The sequence below is a fragment of the Prionailurus bengalensis genome, chromosome A1, assembly GCF_016509475.1.
Source record: "Prionailurus bengalensis isolate Pbe53 chromosome A1, Fcat_Pben_1.1_paternal_pri, whole genome shotgun sequence".
Lineage (NCBI taxonomy): Eukaryota > Metazoa > Chordata > Mammalia > Carnivora > Felidae > Prionailurus > Prionailurus bengalensis.
This window is the reverse complement of record NC_057343.1, coordinates 115,801,460-115,829,420: the sequence shown is the minus strand read 5'-3', so window position 1 is coordinate 115,829,420 and position 27,961 is coordinate 115,801,460. Positions and strand designations below refer to the sequence as shown.

The 27,961-nt window shown below is 48.1% G+C and overlaps 1 protein-coding gene across 3 annotated transcripts in view; it reads left to right on the top strand.

The window, feature by feature from the left end:
• The window catches only part of SIL1 (SIL1 nucleotide exchange factor), a 218,126-nt gene extending 200,741 nt beyond the window's left edge, over window positions 1-17,385 (top strand). For all 3 annotated transcript variants that reach the window (XM_043589084.1, XM_043589092.1, XM_043589101.1), the window contains 3 exons: window positions 12,552-12,648; window positions 13,081-13,245; window positions 16,866-17,385. In XM_043589084.1, the coding sequence (XP_043445019.1) occupies window positions 12,552-12,648; window positions 13,081-13,245; window positions 16,866-17,222 (619 nt within the window). In that variant the 3' untranslated portion in view covers window positions 17,223-17,385. The remainder of the gene's footprint in view (window positions 1-12,551; window positions 12,649-13,080; window positions 13,246-16,865) is intronic.
• Window positions 17,386-27,961: the final 10,576 nt, after the last annotated feature.

Sequence of the window (27,961 nt, the reverse complement as noted above, 5' to 3'; positions counted from 1 at the left end):
ATATATTACCATATTTCATCTCCACAGCAATCCCCAAGGGATAAATAATACTAATCCCTATTTACAGATACAGAAACTAAAGTCTGAAGAGGTTTTAAGTAATGTGTTCGAGTCACACACCTTGAAAACACTGGAAGTAGGACTTGAACCAGTTCTCTCTGATGCCAAAGCTGCTTTTATTCAGTAGTTGGCTCACTGAGTTTGGGCTTTTGGTGAAATGAAAGTATATCATTGGCCCTTAGCTAACCAAAGAACATGCACACTAATCATGGGATAAGATATTAGCTATTACCCTCAGTGTACAAGAGGCTTTCTGAATTGAGATTATAAAACTGGTGCCGAAGCAAGCTGATGTGACACTGTGGATCTTCATGCATCTGAGTAGCTGGAAATCTCCTTGAGTGGAAACCAAGATTCTGATAAGTACTTGATGTGCTTTAATTCTTAACTCCCTTTTCTGACCATCTCATCTCTCAGAAGGTAAAGGGAACCATAAGGAAAAGGACCTCACTGAAATTATATATATATTTTTTCTTTTAATTTATTTATTTTGAGAGAGTGTCAGTGGGAAAGGGGAAGAGAGAGAAGGAGAGAGAGAGAATCCCAAGCATGGAGCTATCAGCGTGGAGCCTGACACGGGGCTCGATGTCACAAGCTGTGAGATGATGATCTGAGCCAAGATCAAGAGTCAGGCGCTTAACCTACTGAGTGCCTCTCATTGAAATTCTGAGCAGCAAAAAGGATATGTCCAGTGAAGTGTAAGTGTTGGAGTCCTTAGCAGAAAGTGACCATGTTTGGAGAAGCCTAGGGAAATGCACAACTCTCTGGGTTTGGAGGAAAGCAGTTTGTAGAAGGCCCAGGGAAAAGAAGTTAGGATGTTAAGGCACAAGTTTCGAAAGGGAGGATGAGTCAGTCTGAGAAATGAAATGTGCTGAATATAGTCCCAGGTGATTATTGCAGGGAACAACAGAGGAGCCGCAACATGGTACACGAAGGAGCAGTTAGAGTAGAGCTTTTGTATAAGGGATGAAAAAGTGTGAACAAACAGTGAAGAGTGTAAAGCTCTGACCACACTGTCAGGAATACCAGGGGGGTGAGACCTGGGATGCCAAGAACAGAGGAACCTGCCCAAGCCATTAGTGTTCACAGTGAGAGTGATGGTGTCAGCCCCCTGCTTCGGCAGATAGCTCAATGCAGCAGATGACATACAGGGCATTCCCAGCCTCCCTTGTAGTTCTGTTCCACCTCTGACTTCTCTTTTAAGGAGAATGGTCTTCCTGCCAGAAAGAGTCAAAAGTCGTTAAGAGGAACTTGAGCCCAAGAGTGTGAAGAAGGAGGGAAAGAGTTGCTGGCTTCTCTAAATGAGTTAGGGTCTGAAAAATCAAATGAAAACTTAGGGAGATCATTATGAGACCTGTGTGTGTGTATGAATCTCTGTGGCATTGTAGGGGTTGAGAGAGGGACAGAGACAGGATGGGTGACTGTTTGGGCTTTCAAGATAACAGCAAGTTTTTGAGATGGGATTTATGGGCATTTCTAAAGAGAAGAGGTGATCTCTTGGAGCAAGAGTGGGTTCTGTAAAAACAGACTAGTTGAATGCTTCATCCCCACTGCCACCTGCACCTTGCTCCTTCTTTGCCTCTCTCCCTTCTTTCCTTCTGCACGAAAGCACGTGAGCCTTAATGTAAACCACTTGGTGACCTATTAAGAGTGAACACACACATGTTACCACCACCAGGTCAAGCAACAGAACTTTGCCAGCACCCAGAAGAGTCTGTCATGCTCCCTCCCAGTTCAAACTTTCTTTTTCAGAAAGATTTGCTATCCTGGGAATTTAGACCATTGCTGTAGACACAGGGACTCTGCATTTCAGGAAAACATTTAGCAGAATCTCATGATAATCTAATAGGTAGAGAAATGATGATAAAGATATGTGGATTTGAAGTTACTTGAACAATCACGCCTAATAAGATGTTTGCTTACAAATGGTTCTTTGTCAGCAACAGAGTCTTCATTGTATTGATGTGCCAAAGATCTCTTGTCAAATTCTGTCCTGTCCAACCTGCATTGAGATTCTTATATGAGGACAGTGGGGGCAGATGACACAGATTAGGAAGGGCTAATGAACACAGGGCTAATGACAGAATGAGGATCCCAAAGTATAGTGACATGCTAGGATGAACGGCTTGGGTAGCAAAGAGACATTTTAAATCTTGTTATTGAATTTTTAGTTTTATAAAAACCCGTATTTGTTTTTTTAAAAAATCCTACCACCCAGAGACAAATATATGATGTAACTTGCTTTTTGCTTTCTCTACTAAGGTTTAGGGCCATGTTGGGGAACCCTCGGCTCCTCATGTGGACGTCAGGGACTGGATCAAAGCAGGCTCACTGTGAGTCAGGTCTGTGACACTACTGCCAAAAAATTACATGTGGCCTGAGGCATTAGTTGCAGAATGATCCTGGGACAGAGGCATCTGGGCCCCCTGGACTCTGGAGGGGGTGGCCACGTGGGAGCCCTGTAGTGGGTTTGCCAGGTTGTGAGGGGAGCTTTCTCTGGGAAGTTGGCTGCTCTGAAGCTTCAGAAGGGGTGACCTTTCAGGACAGAGTCAGGTGACCCTCTCTATGTTGAGAGGGCAGACTTGGGACCAGACTTGCCTTGTTTGATGGGGACCCTCCCACTGCTTGTAGTCTTCAAATACCAGGCAGCCACTTACAACAGGTGCTACACCAGGTAAAAGCTTGGTGATTGGGTCTAGTTATCCCAAATGCTGGTCCTCACCTCAATGCCAGACTTACTGGTAAGGATCGGGTGGAACATTTGTGAAAAATTAGGTTTTTGAGCCCTATTTTCTGAAGTTGTGATTCAGTATGTGTAGTGTAAGGGTTAGAATCTGTTAGAAATTTTCACAAAGTGCCCCAGTGCTCCTTGGTGAAGTGGCACATTCCACAGTTGGTAGAGCAAAAGTAAAATATCTTGGGCAAGAACATCTTGGGCCAGAAAGTAAGGAAGTGCTTAGAGAATGATGGAAATAAGTCAGAAAGACACAGAACCCAGTATGAAAAGACTCTGGTGATTAAATCACAGGTAATTTGAGCATCTAAATAAATAATTATAGAAATGGATTATAACCCATAGATGAATTAAGAATTCATGAAGCCATACTGAGAGAAATGAATGAATAAGTGAGAAAGTAGGAAAGCCTCTTCTTTCACATAGGGTGACAACACATATGGGTAGAAGCAGTGATAGAGTTTGAATATCATCATTTGAGAAACATCATAGTAATAATAATTTTAAGGAAGGAATATCAATGAATGCCAGAACTAGTGGGTGAAAGTTTGATGAGGAACAGGCTATCTTTATGTCTCAAAATGTGTCTCCCCACAGAATATTTATTAATTTCAAAGAGACAAATAGCATCTTTATAATGGAGAAATCTGGCAGACACCACTGTGATCAGTAATCAAAGTGAACACTGCCCATCATGTGGGCCTGCCTGATATCACACACCCCTGATAAGATGCACTGAGAAAGACATAACATTGCTTTTATGCATAAACTCAGTCTTTTTTTTAAATAAATTAATCACACTTAAATTTATTTTTTATTTTTTATTTTTCTTTTTTTTTTAAATTTTCTTTATTTTTTTAAATTTACATCCAAATTGGGGCGCCTGGGTGGCTCAGTCGGTTGAGCATCCGACTTCAGCTCAGGTCGTGATCTCACTGTTTGTGAGTTCGCGCCCCGCATCGGGCTCTGTGCTGACAGCTCGGAGCCTGGAGCCTGCTTTAGATTCTGTGTCTTCCTCTCTCTGCTCCTCCCCTGCTTGTACTCTGTCTCTGTCTCTCTCAAAAATGAATAAATGTTAAAAAAAAAAAAATTAAAATTTACATCCAAATTAGTTAGCATATAGTGCAACAGTGATTTCAGGAGTAGATTCCTTAGTGCCCCTTGCCCATTTAGCCCATCTCCCCTCCCACAACCCCTCCTGTAACCCTCAGTTTGTTCTCCATATTTAAGAGTCTCTTATGTTTTTGTCCCCCTCTTTTTTTTTTTTTTCAACGTTTATTTATCTTTGGGACAGAGAGAGACAGAGCATGAACGGGGGAGGGGCAGAGAGAGAGGGAGACACAGATCGGAAACAGGCTCCAGGCTCTGAGCCATCAGCCCAGAGCCTGACGCGGGGCTCGAACTCACGGACCGCGAGATCGTGACCTGGCTGAAGTCGGATGCTTAACCGACTGCGCCACCCAGGCGCCCCTCCCCCTCTTTGTTTTTATATTATTTTTGCTTCCCTTTCCTTATGTTCATCTGTTTTGTCTCTTAAAGTCCTCATATGAGTGAAGTCATATGATTGTTGTCTTTCTCTAATTTCACTTAGCATAATACCCTTCAGCTCCATCCACGTAGTTGCAAATGGCAAGATTTCATTCCTTTTGATGGCCAAGTAATACTCCATTGTATATATATAGGACATCTTCTTTATCCATTCATCCATCGATGGACATTTGGGCCCTTTCCATACTTTGGCTATTGTGGATAGTGCTGCTATAAACATGGGGGTGCATGTGTCCCTTCAAAACAGCACACCTGTATCCCGTGGATAAATGCCTAAGTAGTGCCATTGCTGGGTCGTAGGGTAGTTCTATTTTTAGTTTTTTGAGGAACTTCTGTACTTTTCCAGAGTGGCTGCACCAGCTTGCATTCCCTTTTTTTTTTAAAGTTTATTTTTTTTTTTGAGAGAACATTTGCATACCCACAGACAGGGGAGAGGCGGAGAGAGAGAATCCCAAGCAGGTTCTGTACCATCAGCACTGAGTCCAAATGTGGGGCTCGATCTCATGAACCGTGAGATAATGATCTGAGCCAAAACCAAGAGTTGGACACCTAACCGACAGAGCCACCCAGGTGCCCCACATAACCTCAGTCTAACCATGGGAAAACATCAGATACATTCTGACTAAGGAATAGTCTACAAACCAACCTGTGCTGTTCAAAACTATTAGTGTCATGAAAGACAAAGACATGCTAAGGAGAGCATGTCAAGAGTAGAGGAGACTTGAGACATGCTGCTAAAACTCATCATGCCAAGTCGTCAATTGGACCCTGAACCAAAATTACTCTTCTAATGAGGATATTCTGGGGACAGTGGGTAAAATCTGAGTATCTATAGATCATATATTGACAATAATTTCCTGATTTTGATAATTGTACTATGGTTCTTAGGTGCACTTGATATATTTAGGGGTAAAGAGTCATCATATTTGCAGCTGACTCTCAAATGTTTCAGAAGGGAAAGTAATATGTATAAATACATAAAGAAAATTAAAAAGCAGATGTGATAAAATGTTAACCACTGGTGAATCTCACTGGGAGTTCTTTTGCTATTTTGCAACTTTCCTGTAGGTTAGTTTTCTCTGTAATTTTCTGTGATTTTTAAAGGCCCAGTCTGAAATGATTGAAGAGTAAAAAAAAAAAAAACCCAAAAAATAACAAGCCACCAAAACAGTGTCTCTGGTGATTGTGATGCAGAGTTATGTATGAGAGCTAGCAGATGTCTGTTAAAATTCTTTGGGTCTACTCTCTCAGACCCTGTTTCTCTTTCCAGAGGTGGGCAGTTGATCACTGTGTGTGTGTGTGTGTGTGTGTGTGTGTGTGTGTGTGTGTACGTGTACATGCAAAAAGGGCCTCTTAGAGATACTCTTGTGAGCACCATCATTGTGGTGAATTGTGTGTGTCCTTCATTTGCTTACATGACTCCCTTCTGGTTGTTGAGTGTTCATGAATAGGTCCAGTGATAATCCTACCTTTCCCCAGGGTCCAGGGGGCCAGGGTAGTTTCCATCATCCCCATTGTGGTATTAATCTCATGTTACTGGCTGGATGTTTTGATTCTCTTGAGGGCTTCACTCTCATGTGGCATTTATTTTTTTGGTGAACCTATTCTGTTTTTATTCAAGTTGGTTATTATCCATATCTTGATTGACTAATTGTTTAACTCCATTGATCCCTAGATGGCAGGCTAGTATAGATCCCTAGTGAACTGCCTATTTCAAGATTATACATTCTGCAAATCCTTGTGTTTCACAGATGATCAAGGCCTCACGTTAGGGCACAGACAAGGTGAGGCCAGCAGAAAAGAAATCTTTCTCTCTGGGCAAGAAGGTGAGCATGTATACCACTTCATCAGGCAGGATCACAAATGATTAAGCCTGACCACATACTCCCCTGAGATCTGCTTCCTTTCCACACTGCATAGGATCTTCTCAAGGAGTATTTCAGAACAATGGTATTTTTTTAATTCTGTTATTAAGAGAATGAAAAGGGGGCACCTGGGTGGCTCAGTCGGTTGGGCGACTGACTTCGGCTCAGGTCATGATCTCCCACTTCATGGGTTTGAGCCCCGCTTCGGGCTCTGTGCTGACAGCTCAGAGCCTGGAGTCTCCTTCCAGATTCTGGGTCTCCTTCTCTCTCTGCCCCTCCCCGACTTGCATTCTTCCCCCCCTCTCAAAAATAAATAAACATTAAAAAGAAGAGAGAGAATGAAAAAAAAAATTTACCCTGCTTAGAAATTCATGAGGACTCATGAGAGAGCACATAGCCCAGTGTGTCCTGAGTGACCGGTGGTCACTGGCACTCTAGAAGACATAGCTCTGCTTTGGGGATTTCACCTTAGTGTTTACTCAGCCCCATCTAACCTGTCAACCTAACTCTCATTTCCCTTTCCAGAACTCTGCCTTTTCCAGTTTTTCTCCTTTTCCAATGATCCAGGCTCCCTTTTCAGCCCTTGTTTTTTCACTTCACCCCAAGCAGGATCTCTATGTATTTTCTGTTTCAGTGCACACACCCCTGATGTCAGCAGCACCTGCTTCATGGCTGTGTGATCCGTATTGCTGCATAGGACCCTGCAGTGAAAAGGGCCTGTGCTTGGTTTAATGTTCTGCCCTTGCCATCTTCAGTTTGCAATAATTTTTTAAAAAATTTTTAATGTTTGTTTATTTTTGAGAGAGAGAGCAAGTAAGCATGTGGGGGAGGGGCAGACAGAGAGAATGAATCCCAACCCAGTGCCGCACTGTCAGTGCAGAGTACGATGTGGGTCTCGAATTCATGCTCGAACTCATGAACTGTGAGATCATGACCTGAGCCGAAATCAAGAGACGCTTAACCAACTAAGCCACCCAGGCGCCCCAGGTTTCTAATAAGTTTTAAACAAGGGCCTCACATTTCCATTCTGTACCAGCCCTGAAAATTATGTAGTGAGTCCTGAGTGCCAAAGAGGGAGAAGGGCAACTCCTGGACCTGAGTTGCGCAGGACTCTGCTGGGCCCTGTGGCCAGGCTTGGCGATACACTCTGAGATCAGCTCTACCACCTTCCCCCTGACTGCTCCCACCCCCACACTTGCTCACCTTTAGTTAACTAAAATATGATCTCTGACCCTTGGCAGATTGCCTGTATCAGTCACCTGAACCAAACTGCTTGGTTTCTGCAAAGGCAATCATTTCCATTTCTGTGATCTCCCCCCAGCCCCACCCAAGATTTACAAAGTAGCAGCTGCTGCCATCCCTCTGCACACAGACAGCTGACTTGCCTGCTGATTGTGAACATCCCAGTAATCCGAGTGCTAATGGTATTTATTCAGTCCAGCCAGCTTAGCCCTGAACAAGGTTTAGTCTCATTTATCTCATCAGAGACGAGCTACGTCCTTAATATCCTTCTGTTGACTTTGAGCACACCAGCGTCACTGGTGTCTCTGAGAGGCATGCCAGGCCCCTGCCCTTTTAACTCACTCAAATCTCCAACTGTCAGGACACCCACCTTCCAGCCAGCAAGAACCACCTTGTCCCCACCCCCTGCGTGAGCCACAGCTCTAGTCCTGAGTCTATATGCTAGGAAGGAGATGAGGCCAGCATATACGTGCCTCAGGCATCTGTGTTCTTGAGGAAATGGTCTTGGCTCTTTGTAGCAAACCCACTGTAATTTACTCTTACAGTCATTCTGCATTGGCTAGCATCTTGGCTTTCATTAGCATACCTTTAACACAGGTGGTTTTAGCTCTGCCTCATAGGTGAGGAAACTGAAATGAAAGGACTTGCCCAAGGTCATGAGCCATTGTTCACAGGATTCCCACCAAGGGCTCTCCAGGCCAGCCCTTGCACATCCCCTAACCTCACCCAGCTATTTTGGGGGAAACTTCATGCCCCAAAACACACAACAATGAACATTTGGAGCCCAAGGCTGAGCCACCAGGGAGAGAGAGGTTCTGAGAGCATGCTGGTCTCTGCTCTTCCAGAGTGGATTGCTCAAGAAACGCCCAGCTCTCCTGTCCCTGCCTGGATGGACTGAGTGTCTTTAGAAACACAAACTTTAGGGGCACCTGGGTGGCTCAGTCAGTTAAGCGTCCGACTTCGTCTCAGGTCATGATTTCGCGGTCCGTGAGTTCGAGCCCCGCGTTGGGCTCTGTGCCAACAGCTCAGAGCCTGGAGCCTGTTTCAGATTCTGTGTCTCCCTTTCTCTCTGATCCTCCCCTGTTCATATTCTGTCTCTCTCTGTCTCAAAAATAAATAAAATAAACGTTAAAAAAAAATAAAAACAAAAAGAAACAAACACAAACTTTATATTCTCCACCTCTCTCTTCTGTGTTCCTTAGCCCCTCTACTGGGCATTACTAAAAAGCTGTTATCTGAGGGTATTATATGGACCCCCTGAAGTGTCTACGGCACCACTGAAGTTTGGGGGAGGGCCCAGAGTTAATGTGGGCTCCTTCATTTAAGATTGTCAGGAGAAAAGGCGCAGCCCTGTGGAGGCCATTATTAGCCCATGGTCCTGCTCTGCTCACCCAGGTTCTTCAGGATTCTGCTGTAGGTGAAAACGTAGGTTTATTGCCTTATGAGAATGATTTCAGCAAGTGACAAAGCAAGTGACAAAGACATCAGTCTCTTTTTCCTTCTGGTTTACTTCTGTGTGAGCTCTATTCTCTACTCCCCTAATGGGCTTCTCTCCATGGAGATAGGGTAGGACCCAGCTGTTATCGGCATAACCATACATGCTCCTGGTTTATAGCAACCTATCTTATGGAGAAGGAAACTTCTTTTTGTCCTGACTCTAGCATAGACTGAGTGCTCTGGTTATCCAGTCCTGGGTGGCCCACAGAAGCCATGGTGATGGCAGGCTGTGATGGACCATGGACCTGTACTTGATCCTCAAGCCTTTCTGTGGGTCCTAGGGGGTTGAGACCCGCCCCATCGGGACCATAAGGAGTGAGAGAGGCACTCTGAGGAGTGTCTTAGAGGAAGGGAGAGCGAAGAGTGACTGTACTGAGGGGTGGGAAAGAAGGGATGCTGGTCACGTTAGAGGTACACACTACATACTCAGAGCCAACCTGACCTGGGAGTGGTAAACTGCGGGGCTCAGAGTGTTCTCCCATCTCATCTCTTGTCCCCAGGGCCACTGTTCTGAGGCAGACGCTGCTCCTGGGCCCTTTCTGGTGTCTGTGTGCCTTGAAGGAGCTTGTTACAACTCTTACTTTGGGTGTGGCGTTTCCCGAGGAAGAAGCAGGAGTGGGCTCTGCTTTATGGACAGGTTCTGGGTACTGCATCGCCCCTCCTTGGTCCCAGCCAGCAGGCCTCCTTGGCACTACAAGCATCGTGGCCTCCTGACCTGCACTGGTGCTGCTTGTCAGCTGCACCTCTCAGCCCCATTTTCCATGACTTTCCAGGGCAGCTTTGTACTGAATGGTGTCACCTCTCCATACACACCCCTGCTGTTCCCTGAGCACTTGCCCTTCCTCCTGTCCATAGCTATGCTTCACCTGAACTTCAGCTTCTTGCAATGCCTCTTCTCCAGTGCAGCCCTCCTGGCTCTCCCACCCCAGACCTTCCTGTTCTTTTTCTGATCCCCCAGAGCTTTTTGGTCATTCATTCACTCTGAAACTTGTAAATAAGGTCTGGTGGTGTGGTCTCTCTCCTATGTGAATCCTGGCTTGTTTGGTGGCCGATATCAGGCTGAGCTTCCCCCCCCAAATCTGCCCTGCATGTGGGGCTTCTCTGTGCAACCACCTAGCAGTGGCTGGCCTCTGCATCTTTCCTGTGACAAAGTGTGGTCTGGCCCTCTGCATCTTATATCAGGGCTCCTGTGGATATGGAGTACCAGGGAAGCCCTATCTCTTAATGGCTTTTGGCATCTTTTCTTTACTCCTAGTCAGCTCATGTTCTATTTGGAGGATCCCAGGGATCTGCCTACATGGTTTGAGCCCTCTGCTTTTTGCCCTGGTACTTCTCTCCCCTTCTAACCATTCAGACCTGGGTGAGCACAGTTCCCCTCTCCCCCAATACCGCCTCATGTTCGTGACAGGACTATTACTCTGGATGGTGCCCAGGTAGGTCCCTGTACTCAGCATGCTCAAGTGGGTCTCCTAAGCTCCCCCACCCTTGTCTTCTGGAGTTGGCCGGGAGATTATCTCATCCCTGGGTCTTGTTCTCAGCAGATCTGTAAACCACGACCAAGCCCTATATGCTTTCTTTGGAGGGCCTTGTCCCTGCTGCTCTGTATGCTCTCTCTGATGGATCCTCTGAGGCTGATGTGATGCTGGATCTCACAGCCCCCCCTTTCTTAGGAAGCAGTATTTGGTGTTTGTGTGAATTTCTCAGCAGGGTCGTCTTTTCCTAGAAAAGACCCTGCCTGTTGCGGGTGAGTGTTCCTCAGGCACATGATGGCAAAGACAGTCCTAATTAGCTCACACTTTGATGAAGCAGCTGCTTTTCTCAAGTTGGGGGAGCAGAGGGCAGGGGAAGGACTCAGCTCCCAGGCTCCCTGTGCACTGGTGCCCACCTGCCTATCTGGAGAGGAGCTGTCAGCTTCCTTTCCCCAGAGACCCCGACCCATCTCCAGGCTGCTCCTCAAACCCACCAGTGGAGTTGCAGTGGGACAGGGTAGCACCCACTCTGCACGTCCTTTCTAGATGAGAGGATGCAGAAGCACTCAGGCACCTCCCATTTACAGCAGGAAAACTGGCTCAGCTTGCTAAGTCCTCTTTGAAACTTGAAGCTAGTGCCTGGTAGGAATGGAGGGTGGTCCATTGAGGCCTCACTTGGGCCCCATCACCATGCCATTGGGCCATCTTTGACAGAGCACCTGCTGTGTGGCAGGCCCTCTCCTGCAAGTAGCAGTGTGAACCCTCTTGTTACGTGCCTCCCATTTCCGCCTGGGTTTCAGACCCTGCCTTACTCTGCAAGATGCCATGAAGGCCCCTTGCCGAGGTTGGGGGTTAGGAGGAGCAGATGCTTTTGGGGTCTCCAGGGAGCTGGTGGTCATGCTAAGGTGAAGGAGCCAGAGCCAAGAAAAGACTCGGTGCCCTTTGTGGGCTGTCTGGGTGAGTGTGAGAGCCAGCCTGTGACCTCTGGCCTGGCCCCTCCCCCTCCTTGTGGTTTTGGGCTTTTTGGGAGCCTGCCACCACCTTTCTTCTCTGAGGCCTCCTAAGTGGTTGATGAGGGAACCTTGACTACACAGGTCCCTCAAGGGCCTAACTACACAGGTCCCTGTGCTTGGCACTTATTCCCTAATTGATCACTAATTTGATCTTAGAAAGCAAGAGGTTCCCAGACATATCCCCTGCCTGGCACCCTGCCCTATGGAGGTCTCAACAGCCAGGCTCCTATCCTTTCATCTAGGAGAGTTGTGCCTGAATGTTTGAACCTATCACTCTTTCTCCAGCCCAGAACAAGGAGAAGATCTCCAGAGGCAGCTCTAGGTTTTGAGTGTTTTAGTGTTGCTGTGTGTTGGTTGATATAGTTCTGGTTGTGCACATGTGTCATTCTTGCCCTGTTTTCCTGGATCCCATGACATAGGCTCTGTGCTGAGTGCTGAGAGTACAGGGACAATCACAGTAGCTACTCTCACAGTGGGGAGGCATCTGGGTTGGCCCTGTTTTAGGATCTACTTAGGGTTAGAGTCTCCTTGGATCTCATTCATTCTCCCTGTTTTCTTCCCACAAGCATTGACTATATGTGGTCTGTGAGTTCCATCCAGGACAGGAAAGAGGAATGGGCTCCAGCCCCGGGACTGGAGGAGCTCATGCTCAGAGGAGGACAGAGTTTTTAATAATTGCTCCCCAGTGTATGTTTGCCTGGGATCATGGAAGGAAGAAGAACCTATGCAGGCTTGGGGAGTGTGGGGGAAGGCTTCCATGCGAGGGACACTGAGAAGCACCTTTAGCATCAGGAGATCCTAAAATGGTAGAAGTGATTTCTCTTCCCAGGTCATCCCAGCCCGTTGGCTGCTAGACAGTAGGGCAATGGCATGGAAGCCATTGGCCCTGTCATTTTGGTCATAGGCCTTCATACCCGGGTGGATGTTTAGCAATTGGCCTGTTCCCTCAGCTAAGTTCTAGCTTGTCCCAAGTGGGAACACTGCCTTGTGCGCCGTTTTTTCCCTAGGGTATGGCTCTTATGTTAGCATCTCCCTAACCACCCAGATCCCTGGGGAGTACAATGGCATTCCCCCAAGTTGGTGAGTAGGTACAATGTCATGCTGTCCTGTGCTTTCCCCCCAGCAACCCAAAGGTCCAAGTAGAGGCCATTGAAGGGGGAGCCCTCCAGAAGCTGCTGGTCATCCTGGCTACGGAGCAGCCTCTCACTGCAAAGAAGAAGGTGTGTTTCTGTTCCGTTCCTCCTGCCCAGCCCCTAGCACACCTGTGGAGCCTGAAAGGCACGGGTCCCTTTTCAGACTTTACATTACCCTTGGGATCTGAGTGGTCATCCACGGGGTGGCATAGGGGAAGGGGTCCCACTCACCCAAAGCAGCATGGCAGCCTGCTGAGCCATCTGGAGGCCTAGGTTCAGCTCCCATGATTAGTTTCAGGTGCCACCTTCTGGCTCCCTGTCCTCGGCCTTTGTCCACTGGGTGATGTTAAAGGTTTCCTGTCCTGGCCTCTCTTCTGGCTCTCACAGACCTGTGTTCTCGAGTGTAGCTATCCCTGTGGGTGGTGGGTGGGCCAGGGGTGGGGTAGTGGGTGCACCTCTGGCTGCCTCCGCTGGGCCTTGCGGCAGGGCCAGCTCTACATTGCTCCTCACCCTCTGCAGGTCCTGTTTGCGCTGTGCTCCCTCCTGCGACACTTCCCCTATGCCCAGCAGCAGTTCTTGAAACTGGGGGGGCTGCAGGTCCTGAGGAGCCTAGTGCAGGCGAAGGGCACAGAGGTGCTGGCTGTGCGTGTGGTCACTCTGCTTTATGACCTGGTCACTGAAAAGGTGAGTGCCTGGATGTGTTGTGCCTCCCCCTCACTTTACTTGGCTTCTGGCCATTTGACCCCCGCCCCCTCCCACATCTTTTCTATCTAGCCTTCCATCCTCATGACAATGATCCTGAGAAAATGTGCCAGACTATGCTGGGCAGATGGGGATGCTGTGAGGGCCCTGCACCCAGAATTTCTGAGACCTCCGGGAGGGTATCCTGTGGGAAGTGACTGTTAAACTGAAAGCTGAGGGCTGGTGAGGAGGAGCAGGGGCAGGGGCACTGACAGTGGCCAGGCTAGAGTATGCAGGCGGCAGGCTCAGCATGATGGAAGGCCAGAAATGGCCAGGTCAGCCCTTCATGGAATGAAAGGTCATTTCATTTGGCTAAAGCCTAGGGTGGGAGTGATGAGGAGCAGGTGGGCTGAAGCAGCTGTGTCTGGGAGCCCTTGCAGCAGCCGGAACACTAATTAGCCAGAGGCTGGAATGATGCTGAATCTTGATTTTAGAAACCTGGAGGTGCCTCCTCTGGGAGCTTTGGCTTTGGGCGAGGGCTCAGAATGGCTGCCCTCGAGGGGCCCGGGGACCCCTGTTGTTGCCACCTGGGAGGATACGTGGTGTCCAACCCACTTTGGTGTTTGTGAGCCTGAAAAGTATCTTAATTAAAGCTGCATAAAACCAGCCAGGTCTGTATTCTTCATTCAGCGGCTACAGAGAGCATTAGCTGGGCTTTCTCAGCTGCCTCTCTCAGGCTGCACTCTCCCTAGAACAGCCAACTGCGGATTTAGGAAGCAGGGCTGGGCAGCCACTGGAACCAGTGCTGAGTGTTGGAGACTGAGAGGCCCAGCCTGCCTCCCTGCCCCTGCCTCAGACTGAGGGTCAGAGTTGTCTGTCGCTGCTTCTCGGTCAGTTAGTTGCAGTTGTGTGCTCACTCTCTGGCGCTGTTTCTCTTGGCCTACCTTGTCTCTCATTCTTTTTGCCTGCCCCACCCGCTATCTCTCCCTCCCTCTTCAGGATGCAGAAACCCATAACAGCAGGCAGTCATGTGGTGCTCACATCCAATTAATAAGGCCTGGGCACAGTTGACTTCTTGGGAAGGGGCAAGCAAGCCTGGAGAAAGACCTGCATGTTGGCTTGGCCTTTCCCAGGAGAAACTCACCTCTTTGCTCTGGTGTACTGGGTATCTCTTTGCTGTCCCAGTCCTGGGTGGCGACTCCTGTGACATTGGTGTATCCCCAGAGAGCTGCCTGAGTTAGCTGGCCCCCGGAGGTTGCCTTGAGGCTTTGGGGTGCTGTGAATGCTGGGGAGGGACTGGTGTCTCTGCAGACAGTACAGAGACACCTTCTATGGGGTAGGATGAGGAGGGTGGTGGAGGAGTTGCAGCCAGCCAGAGACCTTAAGGCACACGTCAGCCACACTATGCTTGAGGTAATTCTTATGGTTCTTTGGAAAGAATGGAGAACTAATCAGACTGGGACTTGATCGGAGCTGCCTGAGATGGAGGCATGTCAGGTTGCTATTTGAGGTGCCCCACACCTTGAGGGTGGTGTTGTGGCAAAGTAGCAGCTGAAATGCAGATTTCCCATGGAGAGTGGACCGCCTCTCAGATTGCTGCTTCTGCAGAGTGAGATGCTGGCCAGTGGTCGTGAATCCACATCCATTCCATGCCTCCATGGAGCTGAGGGGATACAGGGATGACCCGCTCACCGGTTCCTTCCACCACAGGTGGTGACTGGTTGTCTTCCCTGCCCAGTGCTCTCCCAGGTCCCTGGTCCCTTCTCTCTTGGTGCTTTTGGGCAGGCTTTTATCTGAGTATTACCTGGAGCATGTGGTCTGCAGAGGCTTACAAGTCAGGGGCTCTGACCTCTTCTGGGGAGTCAGGGGAGGCACTGAGATCTGAGGAATGAGTTATTATGGAGTTGGGGTTGGGTAGGAATGCACCTCCAAGCTGTACCTTAAAGGCTCTGGGGGACATTTAGTGTGACAGGTGCATGAGTGAGGGTGGATATGGGGATGAGGCCAAGTGCAGGTCAGGGTGGACCCTGCAGGGCCTTGAAGTCCTTGGGAAGGGGTTTAGTCTTTATCATCAGAAGTGCCCAGTGGTGGAGGGTTTGGGGCTGGGCAGCAGTCTGCCATCAGAGGGCTGGGGGAGGCAGGTTGGGAGTGGGAGGCACTGGACTGACGAAGTGCAGTGAGGGACAGGGCACAGGAGCAGAGACAAAGGGCTGGGAGGACTGTGATGTTCTAAAGGCAGAGCTGTGGCACTTGAAGGTGGGTTAAGAAAGGACTACCAGGTTCCTCTCATCCTTTTCTGTTACAAGATGATGATCCCTGCCCCTGCCTGCTCCCTCCACCAGGCCCCATGGACCCCAAGGCCTTTAGGTGGTGCACTGTGGCCCCTGGTCTCTCCTGGGCTTTCCTCTTACCTTCCCTGTCCTCTGTATGCCTCATTCTCACCTGGAGTTAGGGCCGACATTTCTTCTTTCTTCTTGCAGGGACACTTAGTACAGCCAGGAAGGGACATCTCCCCACTGTGCACCCTCTGCCTCTGCATAGCCTTCCTCTTACATTTGAAATAAGCTGGAAACTCAGCTGTTTCAGGTGTTTCCTGCCTCTGGCAGCCTGGCAGGGTTGGCTTCCACCACTTCCTGCTAGTGGGGATGGGTTTCTGTACTTTACAGCCATTGGCCAAGCATGTGACTTTCTGCCCAAATTTATCTCAACTCCCCAGGCCCTTGGCGTAAAGGCCATGTTCCTTGGAGGCACAGCCAGGGTTCTGTGTGTTTTAGGCTTCAGCCTGACCCTCATGCCCCTTGGACAAGAACAACCTGCCCTTTTTCAGATAGGAGGTGGGCCCAGTCCTGTTGTTGCGACTCTCCTGTATGTGGACCCTTCATCTTATCCACTTGGAGAGCTCCTCCTTGGCCTCCCACCTCAGGGAAATGCCATCTTCTCTGTCCTGACTCCTCTGAGGGAGTGGATCTAGTGGTGGTGGGGACGGTGCTGTACACACCACTTTACAGCTAACGCTGCTTCAAGTGTAGATGATGTGATTCTACTTGATAGCAAAGGTCATGTTTTGGGTGTGCTGTGTGCCGGATGCTGGCTGCGTGTGTGTTCACTACCCCAGTGAGTCCCCCCAACAGTCCTGAGGGGGGTCATGTTATCGCCACGTAAGAGATGATGCAGTGGCAGCCTAAGGCCATTTGGCTGTCCGTAGTGGAGCAGGAATTTGAACCTAGCCTATCTGCCTCCACACTACACTGCTGAACTAAATTAATCTTGCTATTTAGGAAATATTCAGTTAATTTTTACTCTCCTGCTAGACACTGAGCTCCTTGAGGGCTAGGATGTGGTCTCCATCTTGGTTTCTCTGGCACATTGCCCAGCTGTTTTTGATGAATGCATGGATGGACACAGACAGGTGGACGTAGGGATAAATGGGTGGGGGAGCTTGTGTGAAGTCATGAGTCCAGCTGACCTTCTCCCATGTTGGACTTTGGAGGCACAAAAGGATGGAGGCAGAGGGGTGGACTCATGGTCAGCCACATGCCTTCCTGTCCGAAGGGCAGAGCTGACTGATGTTTGTGTGTTCTCTCCCCAACCCCATCCCTGGTGTGTGGCCACACGGATGGCAGATGTTTGCGGAGGAGGAAGCCGAGCTGACCCAGGAGACGCCCCCAGAGAAGCTGCAGCAGTATCGCCAGGTGCACCTCCTACCAGGCCTGCGGGAGCAGGGCTGGTGTGAGATCACTGCTCACCTCCTGGCCCTCCCTGAGCATGATGCCCGCGAAAAGGTGCTACAGACCCTGGGAGCCCTCCTGGCCACCTGCCGGGACCGCTACCATCAGGACCCCCAGCTCAGCAGGACACTGGTCAGCCTTCAGGCTGAGTACCAGGCTCTGGCCACCCTGGAGCTCCAAGATGGTGAAGATGAGGGATACTTTCGGGAACTGCTGGGATCTATCAACAGCTTGCTGAAGGAGCTGAGATGAGATTGCCCCTAACACCAGGACTGGACCGGGGCACTGGTGAGACTGTTGGGCACCAGCTTGGGTGGGCTCTTCAGGGGATACCAGGCAGAAGGGAGGACTTCCTTACTGGGGCCTGAGTATCATTTGGGCAGTGCTGCCTTGGCCATTAAATGGAGGCATGAGAGCCATTGTCTGTTTTGTGTCTCTTTAGGTGGGGCACAGTCCTGTGGTTGGGGGACTGTGTCTGGGAGCCCCTAGGGCAGTTAGGCAGGTTGTTGGGTGACAGGCCACTGAGGGGCCCCTGATGACATGCCGGATGGTAAGCCCACAGCATCTAGTAATAGGCCCCATAGGAACGGTCCGGGCTCAGGAGTTGGAAAACCCTGGCTGGCACCAGCTCTTTAACAACCAGTAGCTCTGCGACCTTGGCAAGGCATTTACCTTCCCCTGACCCTGTTTTCTCAACTGTCATAGGGGAGTGCCATTAAGTGAGAGAAAACATGCATAAAGCACTGCATCAGGATCTGGCATCCAAGCTCATTCTTTCCCCCACCTGGCTCTGAGGGAAGGTCTGAGGGATCATCTCACGGATGCTGTACTATAGTCTCAAGTATTAACCTTGGGGCCACTGGCAGTGGTGGAAGCCTGAGTGCTGTGTCAGCCCAGGCAGCTTGTGGGTTAGGGTGGAGCAATTGGTGCTGGGCCTGGGTGGTGGAAGGATTGGGGGTGGCTTGTGGCTCTCAGGAAGCCCTTGGGTGTGTAGGCCTTACTCTTGGAGAGGAGTGATCTCGCTAAAGCTAGAACTGTGGCCCACCTGACAGGGCAGAGGTGTGGCTCTGTGCCCCAGCCCCTCCCCCGTGTCAGCCGAGGTACTCTGTGGAGGAGGCCTCGAAGGCGGGGGCAGCCGAGCCTGGCAAGTCCCGGCCCCCACCCCACAGAGGCTGAGTGCCAGGCTGGGAGCCTGCTGCAGGTTGCCACGGCAACCCCGGCCCTGGGCTTTCCTGATTTGGATTCTGGTGCTTTTGTTTTTCAGCCTTTCCCAATGCATCACAGGCTCTCTCCTGCTGCTCAGGCAGCCCCTCCTGGCCTCCATGTAGAAATCTCCCCATCCTGGCCTTGCGTATAGAAATCACAGCTTCACTGAGCTGAGGGGAAACTGAGGTCCTGAGAAACATGGGGTAGTGGGCAGTTTCCTTCCCTGTGGTCCCTTTGTTCAGCCTTACACCCTCTCCTGCCCACCTCATACGACAGCACACAGGAAGCTTGGGAGAGAGCTCTTGCCTGCAAACAACCCTCCCAGGGGGGCAGGAGGGAAGCAGGAGCCTGTTGTGCCAGGGTAGGAAGCCTCAGGGCTTGGGCATAGTGGGGATCAAACACAAAGTCTCTCATGTGTTGGGTGCTTTCTGCCTCACTGCCGTTAAAACCTCTAAATCACCTTCAAAATACATTTTACAGATGAGATCATGGCTCAGAGAGCCTAAATGGTCTGCCTGAGGTCACACAGCTTGTGGCAGAAATAGAATTTGGTTTCACCGTGAAAGGCTTGATTATGTGGCTCAGAAGGTGACAGTGTTGAATTTGACCGGCAGTCATGGGAGGAAGGACCAGGCTGGATGGCAGAGCAGCTGTTCTGTGATGGAGCAGGGCAGGGTTCAGAAAGGAGGTGCTGGGCCTGGCTAAGGCCAAGGTCAAGGATCCCTTTAAAGATAGTATCAGCAGACTTTGTGGGTGGATTTGAGACAGGGAGTAGGGAGGATGGGGATGCCCCAGCCTATGCTGCGAATGAGAAGGACTCAGAGTTGGGGAAAAGTCTGGTATGGGTCTCATCCTGGCAGAGGTGAGCACTGAGGTTGTGGGAGCAGGTACACCTTTGAGCAAAGGCTGGCAAGAGCATGCTAGCTGTGGAGGGAGCCCTTGGGCTGACCTGGGCTAGTAGCAGCTGGGGCTGGGGGTCTCCAGAGCCCTTGAGTCCTTTGTAACTTCCAGAGTCTGATCTGGGATATGGGAAGGATATGGGGATATTCCTCCCCATGGGAGGAATAACAATAGTAGGAGCTTAATTGAGGACCCCAGTATCTCTTCATCCTCACATATGCCGCACAAAATGACGTAACTATAGAGCTGAAAGGAGACTTTGCGCCGTGAGCTCTTTGGCATTGCGAGAGTCACTGGGACTGAAGAAGGAGCGTCTGGGGGCTCTGGTGAGGGCAGCCATACCAGAGCCACATTGCTGAGCCCACAGGCCGGGTGAGTGGATTGCTACAACTCTGTTCTCCACTCCACATAAACACAGACTAGACCTTGGGAGGGTGAAGTTTGGTCTGCACTGTTCTCTTACTGGTCTCTGATGTCCTGGGTCCTGAAGCAGACCCTCTGGGACAGAGGCAGCACTGTGACCCAGGACTTGGGCCCTGGCTGCTTGGCTGTGGGTTCTGGTTACAGCACCCAGCTTGTCATTGACTATTGTCTACAGGTCCAGAAGGAGCCTTTCTCTGCCCTCCCTTTGGGTGCCATCCTGGGAACTGTGGCCAACCAGTATGACCTGGGCTGAGTTAGGAAGTGGTAATGGGGACTGTAGCCACCAGAACTCGAGGTGATGTGACCTCTTCCTGCCAGGGCCTGGAGGCTACTTTCCTCTTCTCCTGCTCCTGTCATGCACTAGGGCCTTATGGCAAGGACAGGATGGAGAGCTCTGACTGGCTGACACCCCATAGGCCCTGGGTTATTATTGCTTACCTGCTCCTCGACGTGGCTGAATCAGTGTATCTATGTTGGAGGATGACAGGGGTGGGGAGTGGAGTGCTGGTCCTTGGCCCCCCCTTCCCCCTTCCTTCAGCAAAACTTGGTTTTTATTAATTCAGTTGTTCATTCATTCTTTCATTCACACTGTGTTAGTTAAGCCCTTAGCCCTTGTTAGGCCCCAGGGTTCTGAGGTTGGTAAGCCACAAGCCCTGCTGTCAAGGAGCTCACATTCTGGTGAGGGAGGCAGTCGCAGTGTGACATGTACTCTGACAGGGAAGGCCTGGGTCATTTCGAGCTGAGGAGGCCCCTGACTCTAGTTCAGTGGGTCAGGGGAGGCCCCCCAGAGCCAGTGATAGCCAAGCTGAGACTTGAAGGACACTTGGAGAACAAGCCAGCTGAGGTGGGGAAAGGTTTCAGGCCCAAGGACCTAGAGGAAGATTTATGGTGAGAGAGAGAGAGAGATCTCCATTTGAGGAACCCACATGTTCAGTAGAGCTGGAAGAAATGATGGTGGGGAGGGGCCAAGTAGAGCCACATACACATCTTGTCCAGTGCCTCATTAGTCTTAAGATCGAGGGGGAAGCAAGGAGTGGGTTGTAGGCATTCTCCTAGCTGCTGCAGCCTCATTTGTTTCCTCTTTCATTCTGACTTAGTACTACTCCATCTATAGGACAGGGTGCGAGGTGGCCAGCGGAACAGTGCGGGGAGGGGCAGACCATGACAAGTGTATAATATGATGCCGGGCAGTGAGTGCTAAGAAAAATAAAGTACAAGGGGATAGAGTATCAGGGTCTGTCAGGGAAGGCTTCTCTGAGGACATGCAGCGTGAACAGAAGGAAGCAAAGCAGTGAGCCGTGGGGCATCCAGGGCAGTGCTTTGCAGATGGGAGACATAGTAGAAGCAGGAATACGGCAGGGTGTTAGAGGGAGAGCCAGAGTCAGTGTGGTGAGAAGAGTCAACTCGGGAGGGCAGATACTGCTAGCTGTGGCCAGGACTTGAGGTTTTTCTTCGCGATGGGGCCACTAGAAAGCTGTGGGCCCAGGAGGGACCTGACGGCGCTGACACTTTAATCGGATCCCTCTTGTTGAGTGTGAGAACAGACAGCACGTGGCCAGTGCGTGTCTGGTGCAGAGCCACGTGGGAGTCGATGTGGTATCATCCGGGGTAATGAGAGAGAAGGCGGTGCCAAGCGCTCAGACCTAGATGTGTTTTAAAGATAGAGCTTACAGGACATGCAGCCTGCCGGCCTGTGACTGAGAGGAAAGAGGTCAGGGGTGAAGCCTCACTCGGGGGGCGTGGGGGGGGCGCTGTCTGTGGGAGCCACCGGGACCTGATGGTGGATGTTGTTTGGGCTGGTCCATGCTGAGCAGTCGGCTGGACATGCAAGCCAGGGATGCTGACCTGCATGCAGTCTGCAGCCTGGGCGAGAGCTGGCCCAAGAGGACAGAGCCGACAGCAGTGCATGCCGTGTGGGGGTCAGAAACGTTGAGAGCTGCTTGTTCAACACATCCACTGTCAGAAATCAAGTTATATAAACAAAATTAAATGACATATTAAAAAAAAAGCAACGGTAGTTTTTGAAAACCAGCAAAAGAGGAGCAGAAGAGCTACATTTTTAAACCCAAAGAAAGCAGAAGAAAAGGCAATAATATAGATTAGGGCAGAAACCAACAAAAATGAAGATAGAAAGCTAGAGAAAATCAAGGAAATGAAAGGCAGTTCTGTGAAAAAAGAAGACACAAATTATCCATCTCAGGAATTAAAGAGAGGATATCACTATAGACCCTACAAGTATTAAAAGGATAATGAGTGAACACTATAGTCAACACGAGGTCCATGAATTTGACAACTTCAAAGAAATGATGGACTAGTTCCTTGAAAATACTATCTTTCATTGCATTACTTTTCTTGTGCTTCTCTAACAGATTACCATGAACTTCATACCCAAAAACAACCCAAATTTGCTCTACCATGGTTCTGTAGGTCAGAAATCAGACCCCGTTCTTGCGGGGCAAAACCCAAAGTCATCAGCAGGCCTGCATTCCTTCCAGTAGGCGCTGAGTAGGATCCATTTCCTTGCCTTTTCCAGCTACTGGAGGCTACCTTCATCCTTGGCTTGTGGCCCCCGTCCTCCAGCTTCAAAACTAGCAATGCCAGTCAGCCTCTCTCTCCTGTGACACACACAATCTCCTGCCTTCCTTTTCTACTTTAAGGCCTGTGTGATTATACTGGGCCCACCTGGATAATGCAGGATCATCTCTCTGTTTAAAATCAGTTGATTAGCAACCCTAATTCCCTTTTGCCATGTAATATATTTATAGATTACAAGGAGGAGGATGAGAAGATCTTTGGGGAGCCATTATTCTTTCTCCCACAAACACAAATTACCAAAACTCCATCAAGAAAAAACAGATAATCATTTAGTCTTATATCTATTAAATTGAATTCGTGGTTTAAAACCTTCCCACAAAGAAATCTCCAGACTCAGATAGTTTCATTTACAAATTCTATCAAATAATAACAATTCTACAGTCTGTTCCTGAATATAGGAGAATCCACTCCCAAACTCATTTCACGAGGCCAGCATCACTCTGATTCCAATACTGGACAAGGATAGGATAAGAAACACCTCAGGAGACCAGTTTTCTTTGTAAGTAATGAGGTCAAGGGGCATTGGAGAGGGGAGATCTTGGAGGCAGCATTAAGGACTTGAGATTTTCCTAAGGTGCCTACCAAAATCCTCAGTGCAGAACTCCTCAACAGATATTAACAAGTCGAACATATTGCAGGGGTTTATCTTGGGAATACAAGGCTAGTTCAACACAACCCCCCATGTTAACAGACTAAAGAAGAAAAAGCCTCACATTCATCTCAGTAGATGCAGATAAAACATTGGACAAAATTAAATATCTATTCATAATAAAAACTCTCAGCAAATTAGGGATGGAAGGAGAACTTTGTTAACCTGATGAAGGGAAGCCACATAAAAACCTGTCACAAATAGCAGACATCATGGTCAAAGACTGATTTGTTTCTCCCTCACGTTACAAATAAGGCAAGAATGCCAGTGCCCTCTGCTCTCTTTTTCTCTCCTTTTTAATATTGTACCAGAAGTCCTGGGCACTGTATTAAGGCAAGAAAATGAAAAGACATACAGAATGAAAAAGAAGAAATAAAACTGTCTCTATTTATGAAGACACGTGATGTAGAAAATCCCATGCGATGTACAAAAATCTCATAGAACTGACGGTGAGTTTAGCAAGAATACAAGATATAAGGTAATGTACAAAAATCAATTATATTTCTGTATACTAGCAAGGAACAATTGAGAACAAGATTTAAAATTTTTTTTTTTAATGTTTGTATTTATTTTTGAGACAGAGCGAGACAGAACATTGAGCAGGGGAGGGGAAGAGAGAGAGGGAGACACAGAATCCGAAGCAGACACAGCTCGAAACAGAATCCGAGCTCTCAGTACAGAGCCCGACATGAGGCTTGAACTCTAAACCACAAGATCATGACCTGAGCCGAAGTCAGATGCTCATCTGACTGAACCACCACCCAGGCGCCCCTGAAAGCAAGATTTTAAAAACAGTACCATTTACAGTAGCACCAAGGGGCGCCTGGGTTACTCAGTCGGTTGAGCATCTGACTCTTGATTTTGGTTCATGCCGTGATCCTTGGGTTGTGGGATTGAGCCTTGCGTATAGCCCTGTGCTGAGTGTGGAGCCTGCTTAAGATTCTCTCTCTCCCTCTGCCCTCTTCCCTGCTTGTGCTCTCTCTAAAAAAAAATTAAGAAAAAAATGTGTCTCCCACTCACATGCATTCACTCCCTCGCTCTCAAAAATTTTTTAAAAAATACAGTAGCACCGAAACAAATAGGCATAAATCTGGCAATATATGTGCAGGATTTTTATGCCGAAAACTAAAACACTAATGAAAGAAATAAGATCTAAATACAGTTGACCCTTGAACAGTGTGGAGGTTGGTGTTCTGACCCCCGGTGCAATTGAAAATCTGTGTATAAAGTTTGACTTCTCATAAACTTAACTACTAACAGCCTACTATTGACCAGAAGCCTTACCAGTAACATAGCCAATTTACACATATTTTGTATGTTATATGTATTATATATTACAATAAACTAGAGAAAAGAAAATGTTATTAAGGAAAAACCTAAGGAAAAGAAAATGCATTTACAGTGCTCTTCATATTTATTGAAAAAAATCCACCTATAAGTGGATGTGTGCGGTTCAAACCTGTGTTGTTCAAGCCTCAACTATAAATGGATTCATGGGTTGGAAGACTTTCCTCCACCCCCCGAATTAATCTATAGATTCAGTTCAATCCCAGCAGGAATTTTTTAGATCTCGAGAGTAGGATTTGAAAATTTACATGGAAATGCAAAGGAATGGGGATAGCTAACAGTCTTGAAAAAGAGGAAAATGTTGGAGGACTCACACCGGCTGGTGTTAAGTCTGACCACAAAGATGGGGTAATCAAGAACAGACCCGTGAATCACAGTAAATAGAAATACACCCACACCAATATAGTTACTGGATTTTTGACAAAGGTACAAAGACATTTCAGTGGAGAAACGTTTGTCTTTTTGATAAACAGTGCTGAGACAACTGGACAGTCATGTCTTTTACAATGAACCTTGACCTCTACCTGTCTTCTTATTTCACTCAAAAGTTAGTTCCAATCATAGACCCACATGGAAAATTACAGAACTTGTAGAAGAAAACAGGAAAGGAGTCTTTGTGACCTTGAGTGAGGCTAAGATTTCTTAAATACAACCCCAAATGTACAATTCAGAAAGTGAAAAATGAAAACATGAGATTACATCAAAGTTAAAAGCTGCTTCTGTGAAGGAAATGAAGAAAATAAAAAGATAAGCCATAAACAGGGGGAAAATAAGTGTAAATCACATACCTGAAAAGGCCTCATATCCATAATTTATAATCCTCAAAACTCATCAATAAAAAAGTCAACCCAATTAAAAAAAAAAAAAAGGCAAGAGATTTGAAAAGACATTTCTCCAAAGAAGATACACAAGTGACAGACAAGCATGTCAAGAGGCACTCACCATCATTAGTTGTTAGGGAAATGCAAATTAAAGCCACAAGATACTATGACATATCTATGAAAATGGCTTAAGATGAAAATTAAAAACCTAAATAAAAAACTTGACACCACCACATTCTGGTGAGGATGCAGCATGATTGGAATAAACACATTCCCCTCGGGAATGCAAAATGATGTAGCGAATATGGAAAATAGTCTGGTAGTTTCTTTTCTTTTTTTTAATGTTTATTTTTTGAGTGAGCGAGAGAGAGATCATGAATGGGGGCACGGGAGGGGGGCAGAGAGAGAGGGAGACAGAATCCAAAGCAGGCTCCAGGCTCTGAGCTTCAGCACAGAGCCTGACGTAGTCTCAAAAACTGTGAGATCATGACCTGAGCTGAAGTTAGATGCTTAACCAACTGAGCCACCCAGGCGCCCCTGGTTTGGTAGTTTCTTATAAAGTTGTATACTTTACCGTATAAGATACCAGTCTCACTCCTAGGTATTTACCCAAAATAAACATCTAGGTTCATACAAAAGCTTTACACAAATGTTTATATCACCTTTATTTGTTAAACAAACAAACAAACCTACAAACAATTCAAATGTCCCTCATCTGGTAACTGGATAGACAAACTGGGCCATGCAGGCAGTGCTCTGCAGCAGGAAGCAGTGAGCTGGTGATTGACGTACATTGGAAACACATGATGCTGAGTGAAAGAAGCCAGACTCAAAAGGCTACATGCCACACAATTCCATTAATATGACATTCGAGAGGGGCGCCTGGGTGGCGCAGTCGGTTAAGCGTCCGACTTCAGCCAGGTCACGATCTCGCGGTCCGTGAGTTCGAGCCCCGCGTCGGGCTCTGGGCTGATGGTTCGGAGCCTGGAGCCTGTTTCCGATTCTGTGTCTCCCTCTCTCTCTGCCCCTCCCCCGTTCATGCTCTGTCTCTCTCTGTCCCAAAAATAAATAAACGTTGAAAAAAAAATAAAAAAAAATATGACATTCGAGAAAAGATAAAACTCCAAGGAAATGGTTTGGCTAGGACTTACGGGGCGTTTCTTCTACATTGGGCTAGCTCAGGGAATCTGCAGGGGGATGGAACTCTTCTGTACCTTGACTGTGGTGGTTATGCAACTCTGTGTATTTGTCCAAATCTGTACACTTGTACACCAGAAGTGAGTTTTACTGTATGTAAAATTTAAACTTTAAGCAATAAACATTCAAAACTCATCCTTTACTAATTATCATCTATACTCAAGATTACAGCTGACCCTTGAACAACATGGGTTTGAACTGAGCGGGTCTGTTTATGTGCTGATTTTTTCTTTACAAATACAGTACGGTACTTTACATGTATTTTCTCTTAAGCTTTGCTTAATAACGTGTTCTGTAGTTTACTGTAACATATGTGTTTGTCAACTGTTTAAGGTATGGGTAAGGCTTCCCAGTAGGCTATTAGTAGTTAAGTTTTGGGGGAATCAAGGGTTACAGGGGGGATATTTGATACACGGGGTGGGGGCATTCAGGAGTCAGCTGTACTCATATCTGTCTGTCCTATCCGGGTGGTGGAAATACTACATAACGGTGCCCTCCAGTGCTTACCTTCCCAACTCCACCTTCAAGACATCATGCTGGTGGCTGAAAATCTCATGTGGGTGTCTTTATACCGTGCAATGTAGGAAATACTACAAATCCAGACTTGATTTATTGTTGTGTTGATTATCTAGACTTAAAGTGATCAAGAAAATGTTCATACTGCCTATTAAACCTAAAAGTGGGGCATCTATAGACAGCACAAAAAATTGATGATGTTGTTGTCTTACAGTATTTGACAGCTATTATCTGATTGAGCAGAGAAGTCATTCATGAACAAGTGTGATTCCATCATATGTTATTGTTGCTTCACCTTCTTCTTGCTCCTTAAGGAAAACAGAATAGCAACCAACTTTCATTGCAGAACTAGAATCATTTGTCTGTGGCAACCATAGGTTGGGTATGGATGCAATTTCAGCAAAAGTCACTGAAAGCCTTTCATGAGAATGAAGTTGGCCATATGAATTTATAGTAAAGAGTATTGCATATTTGGTTATTTGTGAATTGGGTACTACACTCCCTTTGTAGGAGTAAAACGTGTAATAAACAAATGTGTGTATGCAGCCCCTTCCCTCCCCATCCTGGAAAGCTGGTGGTTAAGCATTTCCCAGCAGCCCATGACTTAGGAACCATCACACAAGGAGGTCAAGAGGACCAAGGTTTGAGGCCTGGTCACCTCAGCATTAGAGGTCAAGAGGAGAAGGAGCCGGGAGACAAGATCAGGGCCAGGGATGGGGGACGGGTGTGGGACACACACGGACTGAGCGTCCCCCAGCATCACATGCTACTAAAGAGGAGGCTGGCCAGGATGGTGTGCGCTGGGGAGAAGGGCGAGAAGTGGGCCTAAGCGTGCATGGGGCAGGAAACGGGACTCAAAGGAAGCTCTTTGTATTGTCCTTGCCTTTTTTTTTTTGTTTGTTTTTAATTTTATATTTGAGAGAGAGACAGAATGCGAGCAGGGGAGGGGCAGAGAGACAGACAACCTGAAGCAGGCTCCAGGGTTCAAGCTGTCAGCACAGAGCCTGACACGCGGCTCAAACTCACGAGCCATGAGATCATAAGTATCTAACCAAAGTTAGATACTTAACCAAACTGAGCCACCCAGGCACCCCTGTCCTTGTATTAATAACTGTGGGGTCTATCAGATTTTGTCTGCTGATGAGAAAGATGGAGGAGGAAGGAAATCCTGGGAGGCAGGAACTGGAAGGGAGAGTTGGGCACAACCCCTGAGTTGGCCAGGGGCCCCAAGAGCCCCAAGGACCGGGTACAGGGATGTGGGGGCTTGAGGCAGCCTCCTGGGAGAAAAGCTGGGGCGGGGGTGCATCATGCCCCTGCCCTATCTTGTGTGTGGCCCA